General features: G+C 54.2%; 1 protein-coding gene across 3 annotated transcripts in view; it reads left to right on the top strand.

The window, feature by feature from the left end:
- LOC309854802 (S-adenosyl-L-methionine-dependent tRNA 4-demethylwyosine synthase TYW1-like) overlaps positions 1-25,077 on the top strand; it is a 204,168-nt gene that overhangs the window by 374 nt on the left and 178,717 nt on the right. For 2 of the 3 annotated variants that reach the window (XM_082714315.1, XM_082714316.1), the window contains exons 2-7: positions 4,962-5,089; positions 5,682-5,819; positions 11,374-11,475; positions 13,080-13,274; positions 15,195-15,416; positions 19,562-19,684. In XM_082714315.1, the coding sequence (XP_082570441.1) occupies positions 4,962-5,089; positions 5,682-5,819; positions 11,374-11,475; positions 13,080-13,274; positions 15,195-15,416; positions 19,562-19,684 (908 nt within the window). Of the gene's footprint in view, positions 1-4,961; positions 5,090-5,681; positions 5,820-8,548; positions 8,792-11,373; positions 11,476-13,079; positions 13,275-15,194; positions 15,417-19,561; positions 19,685-25,077 lie in introns of those variants that run through there. The other variant, XM_082714317.1, reaches the window with a different exon arrangement.

Here is a 25,077-nt window from a genome sequence, read left to right as displayed (position 1 = left end):
CGTGCGACCGGAGTCCTCCTCCCCGCGTGCGCCGGGCCGCCGACCCCGACCCCGCCCCCGCCGCCCGCCTTCCGGGCTCGCCCTCTGACCCGCGTGCGGGTCCCACCGGGAGGCTCGGCCCGTTTCCGGCTGCGGGAGGGGCGGCGCGGGGTGCGGGCGGCGGACCGCGTGCGGGCGGCGGGGTGTCCGAGGCGGAAAGCACCGCGGAGCTAGCGCCGCGCAGGCCCCGCGCGGGGTGTCAGCGTCGCGGGCTCCGAGCGCCGTGTCCCGCGTGCGGTGTCCTGTCCTGTCCCGGTGCGCGGTCCGTGCGGTGTCCTGCCGTCCCCGGTGCGCGGTCCGTGCGGTGTCCTGTCGCTCCGGTGCGTGGTCCGTGCGGTGTCCTGTCCTGTCCCGGTGCGCGGTCCGTGCGGTGTCCTGTCCTGTCCCGGTGCGCGGTCCGTGCGGTGTCCTGTCCTGTCCCGGTGCGCGGTCCGTGCGGTGTCCTGTCCTGTCCCGGTGCGCGGTCCGTGCGGTGTCCTGTCGCTCCGGTGCGCGGTCCGTGCGGTGTCCTGTCCTGTCCCGGTGCGCGGTCCGTGCGGTGTCCTGTCCTGTCCCGGTGCGCGGTCCGTGCGGTGTCCTGTCGCTCCGGTGCGCGGTCCGTGCGGTGTCCTGTCCTGTCCCGGTGCGCGGTCCGTGCGGTGTCCTGTCGTCCCCGGTGCGCGGTCCGTGCGGTGTCCTGTCGCTCCGGTGCGCGGTCCGTGCGGTGTCCTGTCGTTTCCGGTGCGCGCGGTCCGTGCGGTGTCCTGTCCTGTCCCGGTGCGCGGTCCGTGCGGTGTCCTGCCGTCCCCGGTGCGCGGTCCGTGCGGTGTCCTGTCCTGTCCCGGTGCGCGGTCCGTGCGGTGTCCTGTCCTGTCCCGGTGCGCGGTCCGTGCGGTGTCCTGCCGTCCCCGGTGCGCGGTCCGTGCGGTGTCCTGTCGCTCCGGTGCGCGGTCCGTGCGGTGTCCTGTCGTTTCCGGTGCGCGCGGTCCGTGCGGTGTCCTGTCCTGTCCCGGTGCGCGGTCCGTGCGGTGTCCTGCCGTCCCCGGTGCGCGGTCCGTGCGGTGTCCTGTCCTGTCCCGGTGCGCGGTCCGTGCGGTGTCCTGTCCTGTCCCGGTGCGCGGTCCGTGCGGTGTCCTGTCGCTCCGGTGCGCGGTCCGTGCGGTGTCCTGTCCTGTCCCGGTGCGCGGTCCGTGCGGTGTCCTGTCCTGTCCCGGTGCGCGGTCCGTGCGGTGTCCTGTCCTGTCCCGGTGCGCGGTCCGTGCGGTGTCCTGTCCTGTCCCGGTGCGCGGTCCGTGCGGTGTCCTGTCGCTCCGGTGCGCGGTCCGTGCGGTGTCCTGTCCTGTCCCGGTGCGCGGTCCGTGCGGTGTCCTGTCGCTCCGGTGCGCGGTCCGTGCGGTGTCCTGTCCTGTCCCGGTGCGCGGTCCGTGCGGTGTCCTGTCGCTCCGGTGCGCGGTCCGTGCGGTGTCCTGTCCTGTCCCGGTGCGCGGTCCGTGCGGTGTCCTGTCGTCCCCGGTGCGCGGTCCGTGCGGTGTTCTGTCGCTCCGGTGCGCGGTCCGTGCGGTGTCCTGTCCTGTCCCGGTGCGCGGGCCGTGCGGTGTCCTGTCCTGTCCCGGTGCGCGGTCCGTGCGGTGTCCTGTCCTGTCCCGGTGCGCGGTCCGTGCGGTGTCCTGCCGTCCCCGGTGCGCGGTCCGTGCGGTGTCCTGTCGTCCCCGGTGCGCGGTCCGTGCGGTGTCCTGTCCTGTCCCGGTGCGCGGTCCGTGCGGTGTCCTGTCGTCCCCGGTGCGCGGTCCGTGCGGTGTCCTGTCGCTCCGGTGCGCGGTCCGTGCGGTGTCCTGTCCTGTCCCGGTGCGCGGTCCGTGCGGTGTCCTGTCGCTCCGGTGCGCGGTCCGTGCGGTGTCCTGCCGTCCCCGGTGCGCGGTCCGTGCGGTGTCCTGTCGCTCCGGTGCGCGGTCCGTGCGGTGTCCTGTCCTGTCCCGGTGCGCGGTCCGTGCGGTGTCCTGCCGTCCCCGGTGCGCGGTCCGTGCGGTGTCCTGCCGTCCCCGGTGCGCGGTCCGTGCGGTGTCCTGTCGCTCCGGTGCGCGGTCCGTGCGGTGTCCTGTCCTGTCCCGGTGCGCGGTCCGTGCGGTGTCCTGTCGCTCCGGTGCGCGGTCCGTGCGGTGTCCTGTCCTGTCCCGGTGCGCGGTCCGTGCGGTGTCCTGTCCTGTCCCGGTGCGCGGTCCGTGCGGTGTCCTGTCCTGTCCCGGTGCGCGGTCCGTGCGGTGTCCTGTCGCTCCGGTGCGCGGTCCGTGCGGTGTCCTGTCCTGTCCCGGTGCGCGGTCCGTGCGGTGTCCTGTCGCTCCGGTGCGCGGTCCGTGCGGTGTCCTGTCCTGTCCCGGTGCGCGGTCCGTGCGGTGTCCTGTCGCTCCGGTGCGCGGTCCGTGCGGTGTCCTGTCCTGTCCCGGTGCGCGGTCCGTGCGGTGTCCTGTCCTGTCCCGGTGCGCGGTCCGTGCGGTGTCCTGTCCTGTCCCGGTGCGCGGTCCGTGCGGTGTCCTGCCGTCCCCGGTGCGCGGTCCGTGCGGTGTCCTGCCGTCCCCGGTGCGCGGTCCGTGCGGTGTCCTGTCCTGTCCCGGTGCGCGGTCCGTGCGGTGTCCTGCCGTCCCCGGTGCGCGGTCCGTGCGGTGTCCTGCCGTCCCCGGTGCGCGGTCCGTGCGGTGTCCTGTCGTTTCCGGTGCGCGCGGTCCGTGCGGTGTCCTGTCCTGTCCCGGTGCGCGGTCCGTGCGGTGTCCTGCCGTCCCCGGTGCGCGGTCCGTGCGGTGTCCTGTCCTGTCCCGGTGCGCGGTCCGTGCGGTGTCCTGTCCTGTCCCGGTGCGCGGTCCGTGCGGTGTCCTGTCGCTCCGGTGCGCGGTCCGTGCGGTGTCCTGTCCTGTCCCGGTGCGCGGTCCGTGCGGTGTCCTGTCGCTCCGGTGCGCGGTCCGTGCGGTGTCCTGTCCTGTCCCGGTGCGCGGTCCGTGCGGTGTCCTGTCGCTCCGGTGCGCGGTCCGTGCGGTGTCCTGTCCTGTCCCGGTGCGCGGTCCGTGCGGTGTCCTGTCGTCCCCGGTGCGCGGTCCGTGCGGTGTTCTGTCGCTCCGGTGCGCGGTCCGTGCGGTGTCCTGTCCTGTCCCGGTGCGCGGGCCGTGCGGTGTCCTGTCCTGTCCCGGTGCGCGGTCCGTGCGGTGTCCTGTCCTGTCCCGGTGCGCGGTCCGTGCGGTGTCCTGCCGTCCCCGGTGCGCGGTCCGTGCGGTGTCCTGTCGTCCCCGGTGCGCGGTCCGTGCGGTGTCCTGTCCTGTCCCGGTGCGCGGTCCGTGCGGTGTCCTGTCGCTCCGGTGCGCGGTCCGTGCGGTGTCCTGTCCTGTCCCGGTGCGCGGTCCGTGCGGTGTCCTGTCGTCCCCGGTGCGCGGTCCGTGCGGTGTTCTGTCGCTCCGGTGCGCGGTCCGTGCGGTGTCCTGTCCTGTCCCGGTGCGCGGGCCGTGCGGTGTCCTGTCCTGTCCCGGTGCGCGGTCCGTGCGGTGTCCTGTCCTGTCCCGGTGCGCGGTCCGTGCGGTGTCCTGCCGTCCCCGGTGCGCGGTCCGTGCGGTGTCCTGTCGTCCCCGGTGCGCGGTCCGTGCGGTGTCCTGTCGCTCCGGTGCGCGGTCCGTGCGGTGTCCTGTCCTGTCCCGGTGCGCGGTCCGTGCGGTGTCCTGTCGTCCCCGGTGCGCGGTCCGTGCGGTGTCCTGTCGCTCCGGTGCGCGGTCCGTGCGGTGTCCTGTCCTGTCCCGGTGCGCGGTCCGTGCGGTGTCCTGTCGCTCCGGTGCGCGGTCCGTGCGGTGTCCTGCCGTCCCCGGTGCGCGGTCCGTGCGGTGTCCTGTCGCTCCGGTGCGCGGTCCGTGCGGTGTCCTGTCCTGTCCCGGTGCGCGGTCCGTGCGGTGTCCTGCCGTCCCCGGTGCGCGGTCCGTGCGGTGTCCTGCCGTCCCCGGTGCGCGGTCCGTGCGGTTCCTGTCCTGTCCCGGTGCGCGGTCCGTGCGGTGTCCTGCCGTCCCCGGTGCGCGGTCCGTGCGGTGTCCTGCCGTCCCCGGTGCGCGGTCCGTGCGGTGTCCTGTCGTTTCCGGTGCGCGCGGTCCGTGCGGTGTCCTGTCCTGTCCCGGTGCGCGGTCCGTGCGGTGTCCTGTCCTGTCCCGGTGCGCGGTCCGTGCGGTGTCCTGTCGCTCCGGTGCGCGGTCCGTGCGGTGTCCTGTCCTGTCCCGGTGCACGGTCCGTGCGGTGTCCTGTCCTGTCCCGGTGCGCGGTCCGTGCGGTGTCCTGCCGTCCCCGGTGCGCGGTCCGTGCGGTGTCCTGTCGCTCCGGTGCGCGGTCCGTGCGGTGTCCTGTCCTGTCCCGGTGCGCGGTCCGTGCGGTGTCCTGTCGTCCCCGGTGCGCGCGGTCAGTGCGGTGTCCTGTCCTGTCCCGGTGCGCGGTCCGTGCGGTGTCCTGCCGTCCCCGGTGCGCGGTCCGTGCGGTGTCCTGTCGTCCCCGGTGCGCGGTCCGTGCGGTGTCCTGTCCTGTCCCGGTGCGCGGTCCGTGCGGTGTCCTGTCGCTCCGGTGCGCGGTCCGTGCGGTGTCCTGCCGTCCCCGGTGTGCGCGGTCCGTGCGGTGTCCTGTCCTGTCCCGGTGCGCGCGGTCCGTGCGGTGTCCTGTCCTGTCCCGGTGCGCGGTCCGTGCGGTGTCCTGCCGTCCCCGGTGCGCGCGGTCCGTGCGGTGTCCTGTCCTGTCCCGGTGCGCGGTCCGTGCGGTGTCCTGTCCTGTCCCGGTGCGGGGTCCGTGCGGTGTCCTGTCGCCCCCGGTGCGGGCCGCGCCGCTTCTGTCGGCGTCCGACCCGTCTGTGAAGGCGAAGGTCGTTGTGTTTTTTCGGCTGGGCTGAGCCGCGTCGTGCGCTCCCAGTCAGGTCACTCGTGCGTATCCCTCCCATGCAGATCCCGCGGGTGCCTGGGACTCCGCGTCGCCCTGGGTCTCGCTGTGGACAAACAGGTTTTACGTGTACGTGGGCTTGGCCTGTGGCATCAGCCTGTGGATCTGCTTCCAGATGGTCGTCAGGAGGCGGGTAAGCGGTTCCTTCCTCCCCGGCGCTTGGCCGGGCCGGATTCGCAGGGCGTCAGGGCCTGTTCTCGGTTTGGAAGAGCTGGGAGGAGCCTGCACTTTCGTGTGGTCTCTAGATTTCTTTTTATGCCTAAAGAACTTATTCTCGTTCTGAGAGTCTAAGTTACTGTGGACTAAGTTAAATACGTATGTTTTGAGGGGCTGTGGGTGTCTCGCTCTTGAGTTGCGGGAAGGCCCCGCAGTGGAGAAGTAAACTTGTAAAGAAAGTATCTGCTCCCAGTCTGGGGGGGGGGGGGATCTCCTCCTGCCTCACCCCTGACTCAGGATCCCTGCGTAGCTCCTGCTGTCCCTTCGCTGAAGCCCCTCTCCCGGGGGTGTATGCGGGTTTTTCCTGGAGGGAGTGGGGTCTTCCTAGTCTCAAGGAGCCTGGGTCCGGCCTTTCAGGGACCCAACTGTATACCCACGGGTCATTATTTGAGGAGGACACCAGAGGGATCAGGAGAAGAGTAAAGTCCGGTGTCTGCTCGTTTTCATCCCTGTTGAAGTTGGGAGAGGATTCGGACCTGATGGACTTTGTGCATTTGTTTGTCTTCAAGGACAAGAGCTCCCAGGAGAAATCTGTTCCAAAAGCAAGCCGGGATTTGGGGACAGATGGTTCTATCCCTCTTCAAAGGAAGGAGGTCTCCGTGTCCGGGGTGAAGATTTTCTATGGTTCCCAGACCGGAACCGCAAAGGTGAGAACCTCATGCGGTGCTTTTCCTTGGGTTTCCTGATCTTGTACAAGATCCCTTGAAAGTGTCCACTAACAGCGTATGGAATAGGTCTTCTAATTTTTTTTTTTTTCCATCTTCTTTTTTCCCTTTTCCAGCTTAGATCTTTCCTTTCTGGGGTGCCGGGTGGGTTTTTTTCCTTGGGCCCAGTTCCAGCGGGTTGGTGGTGTAACGAAGGGTCTCTGTTCTGAAGCTTACCTCTGCCCCCGCAGAACAGAGTTCGAGGCCTGTTATGGATGGTGCACGTAGAAGTAGGGGACAGTGAAAAGACAGTGTCCGCAGCGGTGTCCCGGGTGCGGCCTGACTTTCACAACTTCACACGTCCACTTAGTAAAGTGTATTTTGTTTAATAGTGTTGAGTGGTTGACCATAGTTACCGAATAGTGTTTAAATTAGATACGTGCTGCAGATGTATACGCCGCCGGCTTCCTGGTTAATGAGGGCCACAACTGTTCAGTGCTTTCTAGGAGAGGATTCTAAGGTGGACGTGAAAATGAAGTTTAAGAAAAAAGTCAGTGTCCAGTTATTTTTGTGTCGGACTGAAGAGGGGTGCACTGCCCTCCTGTGGACATTTGCACAGTAATATTTCTTGGTTTTCTGGAAGTGCAGCGAAGGTTCGGTTCCCCACTTCTTAGCTGAGGGTCTCTTAGTGCCAAGTTCAGCTGTAAGCGACAGAGGTGGGAAACCGGCAGAAATGTGAAAAAGGCATCCGAGCAGCCAAAATGAAGTCCTTTTATGTTATTTATAGAAGATCTCATTCATAGCCTCTCTCGTGCGTGTTTTTAATGTTTTCTAGAAGATCAGTACTTGCGGTTGTCCGAAGTCCAGGTGCGAGGAGGAGGGTTCGTAATGAAAAGTGCTCTCTAGGGAATCTCCTTTGAGCTGTTCTGTGTTTTTGGTTCCTCTGATGGCTGTTTTTTTAACCTGCGTGTGCTGTGTTTCTAGATTATTGATGTTAAAGTTACCGACTCCGTATAGTAATTAACGTAGACACTCCTCGGATCTCACTGGCTTTATCCTGGGCCACCTCTTTGCTGATACGGGTTGGACGGCCCTGCTTGAAGCTGTGCCATTGGGGTTTCTTTACTCTGCTTTCACACTGAGTGGGTTCCTGTCTGGGTGGGGGAGATCAGCTTTTCCTTACAATTTCGAAGGTGTCACTTCACTGTCAGAGCTGGTCTCCTCATTCCTTTGTCGATGATTTAATTTTTTTTGTTTCTGGAAGCTTTTAGAATCATTTCTTTGTCCTTGATGTTTCAGACTTTTTTTCTGTTTTACTCGTTTTCTTGAAAGAGCGCGCGCGCGCACGCACAAGCAGAGGGAGAGGAGAAGCAGGCTCCCCGCTGAGCAAGGAGCCCAGTGTGAGGCTCAATCCCAGGACTCAGGATCATGACCCAAGCCCCAGGGCAGATACTTAGCCGACAGAGTGCCCCAAGCACCCCTATGTTTGGAACTTTATTGAGGCAGTGTCTAAGTTGGCTCTTCTTTTTAGCTGTTGTGCTGGACATTTGGGCTCTTTAGAAGATTTGTGAGCATTTCTGTTAAGATTTCCTGGGAAAAATTTTTTCCCCTCGATTTTATTTAATTTTTTTTTTCTTTCTGAGACTGTTGTTGGTTGAATGTTAGAGCTTTTGGATGGCTTCTTTGTCTTAAATCTTTCCTCTTTTGTAACTTTTTCTTTCTTCTCTGGTTTGTGAGATTTCAATTCCAAACCTTCTTTTTTGAGTGTTTAATTTTGGCTATTATGTTTTTAGTTGCAAAAACACCACTTTTTTTCAGCTTTTATATTATCTTATTAGTAATTTGAGAATATATCCCCGTAGGGGCACCTGAGTGACTCAGTTGGTTGAGGATCTGTCTTTGGCTCAGGTAGTGATCCCAGGGTCTTCGGATCGAGCCCAGCATTGGGCTCCTGTTCAGCGGGGGGCCTGCTTCTCCCCTGCTTGTGCTCGCTCTGTCTGTCTCTCAAATAAATAGTCTTAAAAAAAAAAAGTATATCTCAGTGAATTCGTTTCTTCTGTTCCCTGATGTGTCTGCTTTCTCACTTTTTCTGTTGCTGCTGTTTCTCCTTCCTGTTGCTTGTTCTTAGGATCTTCTTAGTGATCCAGGGTTTTCTGTTAATGTAGAAGAGAGACCGATGGGGTAGCTGTTGTGGATTTTCTCCGGTGCTGTGTGCACGGATTTGTGTTCTCGAATTCCAGATCTGCTCTGCGTCGTGGCTCGGGGCAGGCCACGCTCCCTATCGGCCCCACCTACTACCACATCAGGGTTTTTGTTGTTGTTGTTTTTCTTTAGGAATCAAGCTCCTTGAGTGTGTCTGTGCTCGTAACTCCAACTCTCTAATTTCCCTGCACCTGTGGGCCTTGGGCCGCTCTTGTGAGGCTTGCACAGCCCGACATGTTCCCAGCGACTTCCATGGTGCTCAGTAATTCTCACTCTTCGTCTGCCTTGGCGCTGTTCTCTCCTCCTCAGCCAAGGCTCGTCTTTCTCACCATTTGCAGATTTCTCCTCGTTTCTTGACCTTGAAAGACAAGAGTGTCCCAAGGCACGGTCCCTGAGACCCTGTCTTCATTTGCACTCGCTCTAAGGGATCTTGTCATCAGCTTCCCATTCTTATTCATTAGCTGTAACTTGGCAGCCTTTTTCTATAAAGGGCAAGGTATTTTATTTTATATGCTGTGTTTTTAGGTTTTCAGTTTTTGTCGGCCATGTGCCTCATTGCGTCTGCTTAGCTCTGCGCTGTAGTGCGGAAGCGGCTGCAGACTGCGGGTGAATGAGCGGCAGGACGGGGTCCCGGGAGCTGTTACCCACGGACACAAATGAGGAACTGGATCTGACCTGCACGCCGTCGTCTGTGTCCGTTTCTAATCTGAACCGTTCCCCTCAACTCGTCTCTCCTGCCTAGTGGGCTATCGTAGGTCTCCATGTGACGTCCGGTAGGCATCTCAACATTAGTACGCTTCAACTGAACTCCCCCTGCCTTTTTCTTAAATAGATTTGTCAGAAAGAGGGAGAGAGAGAGCACAAGCAGGGGAGCAGCAGGCAGAGGGAGGAGCAGGCTCCCTGCTGAGCAAGAACCCTGACTCGGGGCTCCATCCCGGGGTCCTGGGATCATGACTTGAGCCGAAGGCACAGGCTTAACCAATAGAGCTGCCCAGGCGTCCCACTGAACTCCCCATTTTTTTTTCTTCCCCGTAGAACCCTTACCATTTTAGCAAACGGCAGCGCCGTCTTCCCGGTTGTGTCCAGTTGACCCTTGTTTTCCCTGATACCCCCATGCCCTTTGTAGCAAATGCTGTTTGTTCTACTTTCAGAATGCATCCAGATGCCGGTCGCTTCTCAGCACTCTGGCTCACGGCACCCTCTGCCTTTGTCTGGGTCACTGCGGTGCCCTCCCTGCTGGCCGGTCCCCTTCATTCAGTGCTGCTCAGCGCCTCCCCGGCCTCAGTGTCCTCTCCGCTCGGCAGCTCGAGGACTTCGAAAACTTATGCGAAATCACATTCCCTTCAGCTTAAAACCCAGCAATGCCCTCCTTGTTCACTTAGAGTGAATCCGAGCCCTCCCAGTGGCTGGTGGCCCTTGCACCCGATTCTCCACCGTCTCTCTCTCTCTCCTTTTTTTTTTAAAGATTTTATTTATTTATTTGACAGACAGAGATCACAAGTAGGCAGAGAGGCAGGCAGAGAGAGAGGGAAGCAGGCTCCCTGCTGAGCAGAGAACCCGATGTGGGGCTCCATCCCAGGACCCTGGGATCATGACCTGAGCTTTGGCAGCAGCTCAACCCACGGAGCCCCCCAGGCGCCCCCTCCACCGTCTCTTTTACCTCTTGTCCTTGGTCCTCACGTCTCCAGTCCAGTTGACCTCCTTGCCAAGCCTGCTCCCTCCTGTTGGCCTGTTCACATACCCGTTGCTCTGCATGGGGCAGCCTCGTGGCTTGTCTCCCGTGTGCTTCAGGCCCAGCTCAAGTCTGTCGCACCACATACGTGTCGTTTCTCCGTCTGGCCATCCAGTAGTGACACGAACAACGCAGAGTTTTTGTCGGACTCCACGGGTGTAAGGATGCAGTCTGCGTGGTTGTCTCCGCTTCAGGTGCCAGTCCCACGTCCCAGGGGCCACCTGTGCTTGTGACTGGACCAGCTATAAAGTGGACCCTGCTGTCCTCTCCTTAGATTTGATCGTTTCCTAGAAGGATTCGCAGAATCGGGAATTGGTCCGACTAACTATGCTTCCCAGTTTTAGGAAGGATACGAGGCGGATGCAGACAATGGTAGACTCGCGCAGGGCAAAGTTTGGCGGGGAGGGTGGCTTGGAGCTTCCGTGCGCACTCTGTGCCCACCATCGCTTCAGCACAGCAGCACCCACAGACTCCCTGAGTCCCATCATTTAGGGGCTTTACTGGACATTCCAAATCCTAGGCCATGGACGATTGAACTCACTGGGAGCAACGGTGCTGAAAATTCTAAACCTTTAATCACATAGTGGTTTTGTGGTGACCGGCCCCCAGCCCGGGGCTACCTGGGGCCTGCCTGCCCATGAGTCCTCTCATTAGCTCACCAAAGCCAGGAAGTGCCAAGTGTTTTAGGAGCTTTGTGCCAGGAACTAGGGAGAAAGACCGAATATTTATTTATTTTTTATCTCATGCGCCCGTCCTGACCCTCCCTGTGTAAAATAACAGTTGTCCCCATGCCTGACCCTCCCTGTGTTCTCCGCCCTTACCCTGACTTACTTCCTGCCGTAGCACTGGGCCTCGCCTGACCAGCTGTGTCTCTTCTGATTTCCACGTCTGCTCGTCTCTGTCCGCTAGAACGGGAGCTCCCGGCAGGGACTCTGCGCGTCGTGTCACTGTTGGGTCATACCGCCCAGGACGGACTCTGCGTGGTAGATGCCCATGAAAGTAACGGATGCTTGGTGGGCCTCGCTCTCGTCCTGGGAGGTGGGGAGCGACAGGTAGCCGGCGGGTGTTCTGTGGGGGGTGAAGGGCGGATGCTGCCTGGGCTTGGAGGGCATCTGTCCCGTCTCCAAGCTGCTGCTCGTTCCTCTGTGCCCCGGGCTTCCCTCCTGGCTCCGCTGTCGTGGCTGTTCCTGAGCCCAGAGTCTGTCCGGGGTTCTGTCAGACATACGGACTCTGCCCTCGGGCTTTCTGCTCCCTGTCAACCTGCTTCTGTTTGCTTTCTCTCTTCCAGAAGTGTGTCACGTTTCTCCTGTGTCACATTCTCTCCCCTCTTCAGGATTTCTTATCACCCGGTGTCTATTCTAGCGGCGCAAGGCGCCGGATCGCCAAAAGCCCGTTTAGATTTTGTGCTGGATGTGTCCGTACAGAGTGAGAACCGCGCAGCCGAACGGCTGACTCGTGGAAGTGGGAGAAGTGAGAGTGTGTTTGTGTCTATGATGCTAAACGTTTGTCAGTAGAAAGGCTCACGGTAAATGTTCCTTTGGCAGCTGGCGGAAGTGAAGACTGTGTTTGCTTGTTTAGCTTCTTGAGGTCTTTGTGTGATTTTTTTTTTTTTTTCTCTACTAGGGATTTGCAGCAAGTCTTGCTGAAGCAGTTACCTCCCTAGATCTGCCGGTGGCCGTCGTCGATCTGAAAGACTATGACCCAGATGATCATCTCGTGGAGGAGGTTGGTGATTGGGTCCTGTTTTCCTTCAGTCCAGACTCTCAAGTGGGATTGACCTCCTGCGTTCTAGGATGAATAGAATCTTCAGAATAAATTAATTTTTGTGCTAAGGAATTTGAGCTGGTTGAGTTTGCAGTGTCAGAGGTGCTGAGTGTGTGGCGTGGGACCCGTCTCTCTGGCGTGCGGTCTTCCCTGTGGCGGGAGTGAGGGTGGGAAGGGGTGGTGGTTTGACGCGTCCTCCTCCCTCCTGCTACTGACCCCCTAGTCGACCGAAGGTGGTTGATGGCACGTGCTGAGCCTGTGACCCACCTGTGCGCTGAGAGGTCGGAGCCGCTTGCGTAGCAGAAGGGTATGGATTGTGACGTCAGAGAAACCTCTTATTACCTGTGTGACGTCCCTGCGTCACTTAACATCTACGTGGGTGTAATTCCTTCACCTGAGAAATCCCCTTCCTTTTAGCTGTGCTCAGGGTGTGGTCCTTGAATGGGCAGTATCCGCATCTCCTGGGAACTTGCTGGAAATGCAGCCCAGCCCTGGATGTGGGACAGTAATTTGACAGGTGCTCTAGATGATTCTGAAGCTTGTAGAGCAGGGGTTGATGCACTTCTCTTAGAACGGCCCAGATGGTAAACATCAGCTTTTGTGCAGCCGTGGGCAGTACGTAATGGATGAGTGTGGCTGTGTCCCGATAGCGCCGTGTGAGACAGAACAGAACGAGCCGTGAGCCGCACTGCGCCAGTGGGACATCGTTTGCGAGCTGTGGATAGCCCAGCTGTGGCCGTTTCTTTCTCCCGTAATAGAATAGTGGAGTGCAAATGAGCAAGCTTGAATCTGGTCGGAATTACTTGTGAAAGATTTTAGCAGCCTTTCAGACTTTATTATTAATAGTGGATTGCTTATAACCTACCTCGTGACTTAGAATTTCTAAGGTGCATTCAAAGAAATGGAAACCGTGGCCGGCGGGACGGAGGGTATTTTGTTTCCCCACGTAGATGACGTACCAAGTGAATGAGGTACTTAAAGTTCATGTACATTTAAAAAGTTTAGTTGCTTTAGTTTTTTTAGTTAATTTTAAAGATCTCTTCCTGTGTTTTTTCCTGGTTTGGATTTTGTTCCTGTATGACAGCTGGAGAGCACAGGAACTACTGCTTGGGAATCGGAGTGGAGTGTATCAGGGGCCCCGGGGAGTGTATTGGCAGGAGCAGGAGACGGGTTTTCTCCCGCGCATGCTGTCCTTGCTTTGTGCTCTTTCACTTTTGAAAATGAAAAATGTTTTGAAAGTACCTTTGTCCTTAGAGATTAGTGTTCATGTGGATTCAGCATTTTTATTTTATTTTATTTATTTACTTTTAAAAGGTTTTATTTGTTTATTTGACAGACACAGCGACAGAGGGAACACAAGCTGGGGGGGGGGGGGAAGCAGGCTTCCCGCTGAGCAGGGAGCCTGACTCGGGGCTCAATCCCAGGACCCTGGGATCATGACCGGAGCCGAAGACACTTAAGGACTGAGCCCCCAGGTGCCCCTGGTTGTCAGCATTTCAAAAAGGGATTTTCTTACTGTAAGTTGTATGTTAAATATTCTTCTGAAATAATTGTTTTCTCATTAGGTTACTAGTAAAAACGTTTGTGCCTTCGTGGTTGCTACCTACACTGACGGTCGGCCCCCTGAAAGTGCAGAGTGGTTCTGCAAGTGGTTGGAGGAAGCAGCCAGTGATTTTCGGTTTGGCAAAACTTACCTGAAGGGTATGAGGTACGCTGTATTTGGCCTGGGAAATTCTGCCTATGCAAGCCACTTCAACAAGGTGGGTATGTGTTGAAATATGGGGATAAATTCTCTATTGTAATTAAAAAAAAATTCACACGCACACACATGTGAATGTGTGTGTGACGTCGTCCCCAAACTTTGGTGTTTAATAATGAAATAACTTCTTGTGTTATTCTTTTTTGGGGGAATTGCTACATATATGTATCCATGCATGGGGTATAGTAGGTTCCCAAGTAAATTTTTATTGAATAAAATGCTTATACCTCTTATTGTCTGGTGTCATAGTGGCCTGGGTTCATGGCCATCGTGTTCAATGTGCTGTCCCCAGGCAGGACCTTGGGGATGAAGATCACTGATTCTCTGGACTTCCTCAGCCGCCTGTTCTGTTGTTGAACAACCTTTATGGCTCAAGCTTACCCTGAATTCAGTTGAGCTCATTGTTTTTTAGTCATTGATTTTTTTTTCTTTCTTTCTTTCTTTTTTTTTTTTAATTAACATATAATGTATTATTTGCCCCAGGGGTACAGGTCTGTGAATCGCCAGGTTTACACACTTCACAGCAGTCACCATAGCACATACCCTCCCCAATGTCCATAACCCCACCCCCTTCTCCCTAAACCCCTTCCCCCAGCAACCCTCACTCACAAATCCCTCACAAAACCCTGTTTTGTGAGATTAAGAGTCTCTTATGGTTTGTCTCCCTCCCCATGCCATCTTGTTTCATTTATTCTTTTCCAATCCCTCAAATCCCCCACGTTGCATCTCCACTTCCTCATATCAGGGAGATCGTATGATAGTTGTCTTTCTCCGATTGACTTATTTCGCTTTAGTCATTAATTTTTAAAGGGAAGTAGAAGAAAGACATTTATTGTCTTTTAAGTAATAAAACATTGTTTTGTTTTCCTAGATCTTTTTTCTAAATGAAGTTAATTTGGCTCCTTTTCTTTTGCAGTCTGTTCTCTATACTTTTATTTATTTTAAAAAAGGTTTTATTTATTAGACAGAGATCACAAGCAGGCAGAGAGGCAGGCAGAGAGAGAGGGGGAAGCAGGCTTCCCGCTGAGCAGAGAGCCCGATGCAGGGCTCGATCCCAGGACCCTGAGATCATGACCTGAGCCAAAGGCAGAGGCTTAACCCAGTGAGCCACCCAGGCTCCCTGTTCTCTATACTTTAAATAATTAAGAAAAAAAATACAGAGCATCTGTTTCTTGTGGTTCTTAACAGTTACTCGAGCTTTTGTACATGTAGCTCTTCCCAACATGGGCCCGGCCTGGCCCACCTGTCCAAGATAGAACACGAGTGAAGGTGGACGTGGAGATCTTTCCTTAAGCTTGTTTTCCTTCAGTTGTTGTATCAACATGTGTGTTTCTGACCATATTTTCGAAGGAAGTAGACCCCAAACCGGTTCAGTTCAGTCATGTACATGTTCTGTGTAATGCCTGGCCCCTCAGGAATCCCGTGCGGATTTCCAACTCCCCAGTGTGCTGCTCGGTAGCCCCCGTCAGCTCAGCCGCTGCCGCCTGCGGCGCGTCGGAGTTCGGAGCTGGTGAGGTCTGAGTCTGGCCAGACGGACTGCGTTGCTGTTTGTTATTAAAATGGGCTTTGCTGCCTTTGAACAAAGTTACTTTGCTAACAAGTTACTTTATTCTGACCATGACTTAGAATATAGTAGTTTTCAGTCTTTTAAGGCAGCAACCCTTACCCTAGTGAAGGGGTTTGTCCCTTTGTTTATAAAGTCTTTTGTGGATTCTGTCAGCTGTAGCCAGTGTAGTGTTTGTGGGTTGTGGCTGGGGCGGGAGGGCCCGTTTAGGCCAAGTTCCCTCTTCCGGCAGCAGCCGGTGACAGGGTCGGTGATGGGGTGGGTGACGGGGTCGGTGACGGCGTCCTGGAGGAACTTGGGCCTTTTGCAGGGCTGTGATTTCGAGGACTGCGTCTTAGCTCCTCTGTCTTCTTGCAGGTTGGCAAGAACGTTGACAAGTGGCTCTGGACGCTTGGTGCCCACCGCGTGGTGGCGAGAGGAGAGGGGGACTGTGACGTGGCGAACAGCAAACACGGCAGCATCGAGGCGGACTTCGGAGCCTGGAAGACCAAGTTCCTCGCGCGGCTGCACACGCTTGAGAAGGGAGAGAAGAAGCCCTGTGACGGCAGCTGCAGGAGGGGCCAGTGCGAGTCGTCCGCGGTACGCAGCGCGTGTGCGGGTCTCGCTGCTGTCCTGTGTGGGGATGCTCGCCGGGCCCCCCGAGAAACGCCGTCCCTGGCTTCTGGTTAGAGGGAAGATGCGGCTCCGCGGCGGCATGTGCGCGAGCGCGGGCCTTCCCAGGGCCACCAGCCTGCGCGCTGGCCCTCCCGGTTCTCTGCTGCGCGGTCGCGCGGCCGGCCCGGGGGCTTCTCCTGTCGTTGCCGAGGCTGAGGTTACGTGTGTCCCGTCCTCGTCTTCCTCCCGACTCTCGCCGGACGGCTGCGTTCTCACTCGGACTGGAAGGCTGCCCGTCACCCTAGATTCCTCTCTTTCTGTCCCTCACTTTCTAAACACGTCTCTGGTCCTTGTTCAGGGACCCTCGTTCTCGGAAGCCCACGTCACCCGACGGTTCCACTGCCGCTGTCGTCACGGCTGTCCGTCTGCGTTTGGTCACCTGCTCACTTGCGTCATTCAGGAGCCACCTTACGTTCTGACTCGCTTTCTCTCCACCCTGTTTCTGTCCTTCCCCGTTGGGGCACAGCCGTTCGTGCCGGTGACTGAAGCAGTGTCCTGTCTGCCGGGGCCTTCACTCCGCCGGCAGCCATTGTCTTTGCTGACCTTGGCCTCTCACTTCCGCAGGCACCTCGCGTCTGGTCGCTCACGTGTCCTACTTGAAGATTCTTTTGGTTTCATACCTTTTTCATCGGGTAATGAGAACTGCTTACGCCGCTTCTGGCCTTTCCCAGTTTGGGTTTTGTGCTCATTCTTTTACGAACGATCTCCCGTTGCCTTGCCTTCCAGTCTACTAACCCGCCCGGTCAAACCCCAGACCAGGTTGAAACCCACCACGTGCCCGCCTGTTTGCCTGCTGCTTGCTCCTTGACCCCGGGTCTCGGCCCGTGTGTGCGCTCAGACCTGCCCAGCGCTCTTGTTTCAGTTCCCTTTCTCGCTCTCCCAGGGGACTGGCTGTTCAGTACTTTCTCTCCCTGCTTGTTCCTCCGGCTGTCGTGGGAAGCTGCCAGAGATCTGTGTCGCTTCCCTCCCCATCCCCTGAGCCGCGGGACACCGTGGGCCCGACTCCTGTCACAGCCACTCTGTGCTCTGGGATCAAGGGCTTTTTCTCTGTGTGTTTCCGGGTCTCTTTCTGTCTCTTGTCTGTCTCTTCCCAACCATTATATTCTGTGGATTAATGAACAGGCCTCGGAATCATCCTGTTCAAAGGAACAGGAAAGGCAAATAAGAAACAAATGTTTCCTTCGTTCTGTGTGTTTCCGCTGCTGTTTGTATTTTCTGTTCTCTTTTCTAGCTGCTCTTTTTCCTGTGTTTGCTTATCGCCCCTCCCATTGGTCCTTCATATGTTTTCACACTGTGTAAGAAAATTACATGCGATGAGCCGATGAACTGTTGTAAAGGATACGGTGCGTTGGTGTTTAGTACATTCTCGGTTCGTGAGACCCCTCCAAGAAATCAGTAAAAACTACAGGATACTGAAAAATAATTTTCAGTTCCACTAGAATTTTGGAATAAGTCAGTGACAATCATAGAGAGATCAAAGCAGATGCAGCCACTACCTGAGGGAAGTAAGTGTGCAGGACTGAACACAGGACACCACAGAACACAGGTGGGAGGGAGCACGTGCGCCGTCGGCGAATACGGTCTGGCCGGAAAGTGTGATCCAACCGCACCAAGAAATGAGAGGAAGGGAAGTGATACCGTGTTTGCGTCCATGTGAGACAGAGACAGAGACTCTGAACTGCTTTAGAGATCAAGAAATAGCAAGAAGAGCCTATTATTTAGGAATACAGAGGAGATATCTGATGAAAAAGCTAGAATTAAAAATGACTGCCCTAGGAAAGTAAGAATTAGAATAAGGCAAGAGAGTATAGTTTTTAATTATAAGCCTAGAAGCACTATTTGAGGGTTTAAATGTACACGTGTTACTTTTTATTAAAAACAATTTTTTTTAATCTAAGTTTGTTTAAATGTGAAGACCCGAGGCTGATATCAGCAAAAATGGCAGAGTCGGTAACTCCACGGGCCTGTCCTCCCACAGAAACAACTACAAGTTAAGATTTAACTCTGACTAATTCCCAGAGATCCGAGAAAGGTTTACAGGAACCAAGTAAACACTGAATCGAGAAAAAGGAAACTTTTGTTTCCTGGGTGGCTCAGTCGGTTGAGCGGCCAACTCTTGATTTGGGCTCAGGTCATGATCTCAGGGTCCTGGGATCGAGTCTCACATCAGGCTCCGCACTCAGCAGGGAGTCTGTTTCAAATTCTCTCTCCCTCCCCCTCTGCCCTCCCCCTCCTCGAGAGACATGCTCGCTCTCTAAAATGAATACATAAATCTTAAAGACCATTATCGGGTGCCTGGGTGGCTCAGTGGGTTAAGCCGCTGCCTTTGGCTCAGGTCATGATCTCAGGGTCCTGGGATCGAGCCCCGCATCGGAGCCTGCTTCCTCCTCTCTCTCTCTCTGCCTCTCTGCCTACTTTGGTCTTCTGTGTTAGTCTCTCTTCCGTATCATCTCCTCGACTTCGCCTGCTTTTCGCTGGTCCCGTCTGGCTGTCAGGTTCTCTAGAGGCCGGCGGATATTCTCCACTCCGTCTCTTGCTTACTTATTTCTACCCTTTTTAGTTCATATTTGTCCTCTTTGAATTCATCCTATGTTTGCCAACTCAGTGGCACATTTAAAATTGTATTAAAATATTCTGTTATTTAGTGTTCTTCTCTTTTTTACAAACATATTTAACTTACTTATTTGAGATGGAACGAGAGTGGGAGAGAGCGCGCGCGGCTCCGGGGGCAGCGGCAGAGGGGGAAGCAGCCGCCCCGCCAAGCAGGGAGCTGATGGGGAGCTCGATCCCAGGATTCCAGACCAGGCCCTGAGCCGAAGGCAGACGCCCAACCAGCTGAGCCATCAGGGCCCCCGTGTTCTTTCCCAGAGTGGGGGTGTTCGGTGCCCTCCACCTGGCATCTGGGAGCAGAAGTCCCAGGTCATCCCCCCCACTCCGGACTGGCTCTCCAGACTGGCTCTCTGCCCCACAGCGACTGCTCTTTCCTAGGCCCCAGGACGTGGTGTTGTCAGGCCCCGAGGATATTTCTGTGTCTTCATTTTACTTGACTTCTCAGCGGTGTTTGCTACTGACTTCGTTGAATCGCTGTCCTGACTGTCGATACCGTTCTCATGCGTTGCTTTCTTCTTCCCTTGGGATTGTCTTCTCTCTCCTCTACGCGGTGCAGTGTTTCAGGGCTTGGTGCGCCGTTCTTTGTTGGTACTTTCTTCCTAGATGAGCTCATCCGGTTCTGTGGCCTTGGGTTCTGTCTGTGTGCTGGCCAGTCCCAGGTTTATATTTCCAGCCCTGAGGTTTGCCCTGATTTCGTTCCCGTCGGTGCATCCTCTTTAAAAATCTCTGCTTGAGGGCGCCTGGGTGGCTCAGTGGGTTAAGCCGCTGCCTTCGGCTCAGGTCATGATCTCAGGGTCCTGGGATCGAGTCCCGCATCGGGCTCTCTGCTCAGCAGGGAGCCTGCTTCCTCCTCTCTCTCTGCCTGCCTCTCTGCCTACTTGTGATCTCTCTCTGTCAAATAAATAAATAAAATCTTTAAAAAAAAAAATCTCTGCTTGAATGTCTGAGGCATCTCATACTTGACACATTCAAAATGGAGCTTTTCATTTCTACTCTTGGTCTATTTCTCCCCACATCTTTCTCATTTCAGTGAACTCAATTTCAGTGAACTCACCAACTTAATTACTTCTAGAAGAAACTTGAAAGCCATGCTTAAGTCCTTCCTTTTTTTCATTCCTGCATTGAGTTCCTCACTAAGCCTTGTTGCTTCTGTGTCTCAGACAAAGATCAGGAAACTTTTTCTTTGAAGGGCCCACTGGTAGAGACTCCGTCTTTATGGGTCAGATGGTTTCTGTTGCAGCTGTTAATCCTGCCGCCGTCTCACGGTGACGTGTAAAAGTAGCTGCAGATGGTGTGTAGGTGACGGCTGCCTTTGGATCTGGCCTGAGGCTAGCTGCGTGCGGCTTGTGGGGCTTGGTTTGCTGACCTCTGGCCTGAAATATCTCCTATCTCTCCAAGGACTCCCAGTTTGGGAGCTTTGCTGCTTTGAACAGTGTGTTTCTGACGCGTTGATGTTCCAGGAGGAGGAGCCCTTTGAGAGCACCAGTGAGGACGAGTCCGGCACCGAAGACCGTCCGAATCCGAATCCCGTCGTTGACGTTGAGGACCTCGGCAGGATCGTGAGCTGCGCGAAGAGAGAAAAGGTAGCGTCACCCTGGGAAAGGCGGCGTGGGCCCTGCGGCTGGCTGCCCCCGGCTCAGGCTCATCTCCGTCGTCTTTCTTGGCCTCCTTCCTACTCTCTTACAGGTGCTTCCCTGTCCCAGAGACTGAGCCGTGCTGGGTGTAGGGGCAGCACCTTGGTTTGTCGGGGCTAAGATCAGCATAGGTGCAGGCCCTAGGAGTTCGGGAGATGTTAGTTTGGCTTTGTCGTGACGAGATGAACGTGAGAATGGACGGTGCGGTAGGATTTGACACAGATTCCAGTGATCCGAAATTGAAATAGTGTAATATACACAAGAGCAGAAAATTATATAGACTCGATTTATATATGAGTTTTGGGAAGTGAGAATATCCTACTACAAATGTAGCAAGTGCGTAACTTTTAGAAACAGAAGAGGTAAAACCGTGGAAAAATCCCAGAAAATCAATGATAAAATTAACAGAACCTCAAATGAAAGAAATCAGTAAAGTAATAGGTTATAATAATATATTTCCAAACAATAACCAGTTAGAAGCTCTGGCGGAAGAGAAAAATTCCTGTCCAGCAGCTATATGCAGGGTAAATAAGTATATAGAAATAAATCTGAAAAATAATGTCCTAAATCTCTGATGAAAACTGAAAACATTCCTGAAAGATATAAAAATGCCTTGAACAGTCACTCGTCTTGTTTTTAGATATGGTGACTCTGTTCTAAAGATGCTGTTTCTCGTTAATACACAAATTTGATGAAATCCCATTAAAAAATTAAGTTTCAATAACTTCTTTTTTTTTTTTTTCCGGGAGCCAGCCTTATTGAGTCATATGGAAAAATAAACATGCGAGAGTGGTGAGGAAAGCCTTGGTATTGTAAGGAGAAAAACCAGTCCTGCTAGATATTAAAACTTACTCTAAGATATCTAATTAAAACTGTTTTGGCTCCTTTTGAGACAGATCCACGCAACAGAGTAAAATTTCAGTAATAGACCCCAAAATATATGGGAATTTTGTATATAAAAAGGTGGTATCTCTTTTCCCTGAGGGAAAAACACACTTTTAAGAGAGATGATATTGGCAACTAGATAGCTACTTGTGAAAATTTAAAATTGGCTCTGCCTCTTACATATGTCGGAATAAATTACATTGGGTCAGAGATCTCAGTATTGGAAAAATATATAAATAACAGAGTTGAGTTAGATGCATTATTTTGAACTTGGAGGAGGGTTTTCTGTTGATTCAAAATCTATAAGCAATGGGGTGGCCGGGTGATGGACACCGGGGAAGGTTTGTGTTATGGGGAACGCTGTGAAGTGTGTAAGTGATGACTCACAGGCCTGTACCCCCGAAACAGATAATACATTATATGTTAATTAAAATAAATTAAAAAATCTAGAAGCAATAAAAGATTGAATTTACCAATGGTTTTTAAAAAAGGTTTTGCAGGTCAAAAGACAGATAATAAGTGGGGAAAATATTTGCCTTTTATATAATAAAGAAGGAGTTAATTTTTCTACTCTACAAATTGCTCTTAGAAGTTGAAAGAAAAAAGACCTGAAACTTAAGGAAAAAATTGTCCAAACCCCCTGAATCGGCAAGTCTCTAAAAAAGTTGCACAGATAGTCTTTAAGCATATGAAAAAATGCTCAGATTCACTTCAAATGAAGGACATGCACATTAAAACCACACTGCCCTAGACTTCTCACCTGCCGAAACAGCGAATGTTTAGAAACTGGACAGTGCACGTAGCCGGTGAGGCTCGGGGAGAACAGGTACGCGCAGCTTGGTGATGGGAGTCAGGACTGGCGTAACCTGTGCGGGGGGCGGATTTTGGTAGTCTTCCAAATTTGTGCATTTACGCACGATCCCGCAGGCCCAGATGTGTGATTTGCCTTGTAGATCCAGGTTTACGAGTATGAAACAGCAAACACAAGGCTAGCTCTAAGCATGTGTAGCGAACAACTGCCAGATCTCGGTTGGAAAAGCATGAATTATCCACACTGTGTAGATGCTGTTGTGCAGCTGTGCAAAATAGTATGGTGGCGGCCGCCTGGGTGGCTCAGTTGGTTACGCATCCGACTCTTGATTTCAGCTCAGGTCTTAATCTCGGGGTCGTGAGCTTGAGCCGTATGTTGAGCTTCGCACTGGGCATGGAGCCTACTTAAAAAAAATTGATAAGGTGGATCCACGTGTATTAATGTGATTAATGTGGTGTTGGATTTGATGTGGGAGTTGACCTGAACATCCGAATTTTTTTTTTTTTTTAAGATTTTATTCATTCATTTGACAGAGAGAGAGAGAGAAAGATCACAAGTAAGCAGAGAGGCAGACAGAGAGAGGGGGGGAAGCAGCCTCACCGCTGAGCAGAGAGCCCGATCTGGAGCTCGATCCCAGGACCCTGAGATCATGACCTGAGCTGAAGGCAGAGGCTTAACCCACTGAGCCACCCAGGTGCCCCGAACATCCGATTTTTTAAAAAAAATGTGTTTATTGTCATGGCACATTTGCACATTTATAATTTGAGTGTGTGTGTGTGTGTGTAAATAGTATTTTGTAGCTGTGTTTGCTCAAAGAACCTTTCATATTCTTTTTTTTTTTCCATAAAGATATATTTGTTTATTTGAGAAAGAGAGAGCACGAGCAGGAGGGGCAGAGGGACAGGGAGAGAATCTCAAGGAGACTCGGTGCTGGGTGTAGAGCCTGACAACGGGGCTGCCGTGGGCTCGCTCGATCTCATGATAGTGAGTCGCGACTGAGCCGAAACCTAGAGTCGGATGCTTAATCGACTGCACCAGCCAGGTGCCCAGAACCCTTCCTGCTCTGACACCAGCCAACACCCAGTTCAGTTTAAGTGGCCTCTGTTGGGTTTGACTGCGACACCACCCGGAGTCAGCCTCTGGCTCTGCAGGCGAAGGTCGTGGTCATGCACGAGATGGCCTCCACTCTGTTGCCAGCTCTCAGCTGGGGGCCACCGGTACTTCGGATCAACCGGTTATAAATTTGGAGGCCTCGTGATCCCCCTGTTTCGGTACTTGCTGGAACGACCCAGAACTCACCGAAAGCACTCACAATGACAGTTTTAAAGAATACAAAACAACCAGTGGAAAAGACACGTAGAGCAAGGTCTGAGAGCAGAGGGAAGGAGGAGACTCAAGAGTTTCTGTCCATCCCGGCACATCGCCCCTTCCCGCCGCACCCCGTGTTCACTGACGGAGCTGTGCTGAGCTTTCCCATCCGGAACTCTTACTGGGGTCTCATTGCATCGGCCCGGCTGAGTAGGTCCTTGGCCACGGACTGAACTCGTTCTCCAGCTAAGCCCCTTCCCGTTGCTTGCCCTGCAGATACAGCTGGCCCGAAGTCGCACCGAGCGGTTGGTCTTTCCGATGACCCGTCCCCATCCTGAAGCTATTTAGGGACAACCCCCCCCCCCCAGTCCAGTTGCCTCATTTGCATAACAATGACCCTTCTGGCACTTAGAAAATGCCAAGGTTTTCTGAAGCTCCCTGCCAGGAACTGGGGACAGAGAACAGATGTGTGCTCTGCTATGCCGCAGGCCTGGAAACCAAGGTTGTGAGCGCTCGAATCTGCTAAATGTCCTCCTCCACTTAAAGGAACCGGGACTTCTTGGAAAAATGACTTCTTCCAGGGTTGAGGAAAGGAGAGTCCCACGGGCCTGGGACATCGCGTTGGGCAAGTAGATCCTCAGTGACTGACGGAGAAACGTCCAGAGGACGTAAGAACCAGCTCAAAGAGCTTCCCGCAGGCCAAACTGGGGACACTTCGGGCATCAAAGATGCGCGCCGGGATTATATAATGAGCATGTGGATTCTAGTCAAATTAAAAGAAAATCAGTCGTTGTGCTACTGAACAAAGGGACAAGACAGTGTCTTTGTAGAAGGTTTTCAGGTGATAAATACAGAAGTCATGATCGAATTAGAAAATCACTTGGTTTCAATCCCGTGTAATAATTGATTTAAGCAAGGATTGGGTGAAATGCCTCTGTGGAACAGATAGTCACATAGTTTCAAAATATCCCCCAAACTAACCCACTTAGATGCACCAAAAATAAATAAATCAGCGGAGGGAACACACCCTACGAAGGATAAAATGTACCTTTACAAATGGAGTGAAGGAAATCCCAGTGAAGGTTTGGACGCTGGGAAGCTCAGTGTAGCTTCCCAGTCGGTGAACACACGGATGTGGCGGGAAGCGATGATGTGCCTGGATTCCACACACAGTCCAGTTCAGCTTCGTCATCTGTATGAAGCCAGCCTTGCGCGCCTCCTGATAGGAGGGTATGGTAAGATGCCTGCCGTGTCGGCTTTTACTTCCGTGTCAGAAGTGTTGAGCCTGAATTTAATCGTGGGGAAGCAGTCAGACCAACCCAGAATGCGGGATAGTCTTGGAGACAACTGGCCGGACTCTAGAAAGAGTCAACGTCTGGGTGGCTGTCTGGCTCAGTGTGCAGAGCTTGTGACTCTTGATCCCAGAGTCGTGAGTTCAAGCCCCGTGTTGGGTGTGGAGCCTACATTAAAAAAAAATATATATATGATTTTACTTATTTATTTGACAGCGGGAGAACAAGAAGGGGGAGCAGCAGAGGAGAGGCGGAGAAGGCTCCCTGCTGATCAGGGAGCCCGATGCAGGGCTTGATCCCAGAACCCCGGGATCTTGACCTGAGCCACTGACTGGCCACCAAGGTGCCCCCAGAAATAAATTAAAATAGAGTCAGCATCACAAACAACAAAACGTAGAGTGGGGGCAGTTCTAAGGTTTACGAAGACAAATGAAACATAATCAGATGCATCGTACAATCTTTGATCTTGAAGAGAAAAAGCCGTTGTCTGGACACTTGAGAGTATTTGAAATGGATTTTTTGCAGTAGATAATATCGGCTCTTCATTAATTCCTTTGTTGTGATAACGGTATTGCAGTTCTGCAGTTCTGTCTTGCCTTTTTTAGGAGATGCATTCACAGTATTTAAGGGTAAAGTGTCACAGTGCCTACCACAGGCAAGTGGTTCATTCTGCTCACGTGTGTGTCTTGTAGGGCGTGTGTGCGCATGTGTGTGCGCATGTGGATGGATAGGCAGGTAGTGGTGGAGTGAAAGTGGTGGATCTGGGGAGGGGCTGCCTGTGGGTCTACCTTGTACCTTTCACCTTTTCTGAGGATTTGAAATGGAAAGTGTGAGGACGGACTTTCCCTCCATGCTCCCAGAACAAAACAAGAAAAATCTAATTATCAAATGCATTATAAACTATTTATGATGTTGCCATATAAGACTGTCTCCCATTTTTTAAAAAAACTTTATTTATTTATTTGTCAGAGATAGAGTGAGAGAGAGAGCGCAAGCAGGGAGCAGCAGCAGAGGGAGGAGCAGGCCCCCCGCTGAGCAGGGAGCCC

Source organism: Mustela nivalis, assembly GCF_964662115.1.
Source record: "Mustela nivalis genome assembly, chromosome: 19".
NCBI lineage: Eukaryota > Metazoa > Chordata > Mammalia > Carnivora > Mustelidae > Mustela > Mustela nivalis.
Note: the sequence above shows the minus strand (reverse complement) of the source record. Positions and strands in the feature narration are given on the sequence as shown.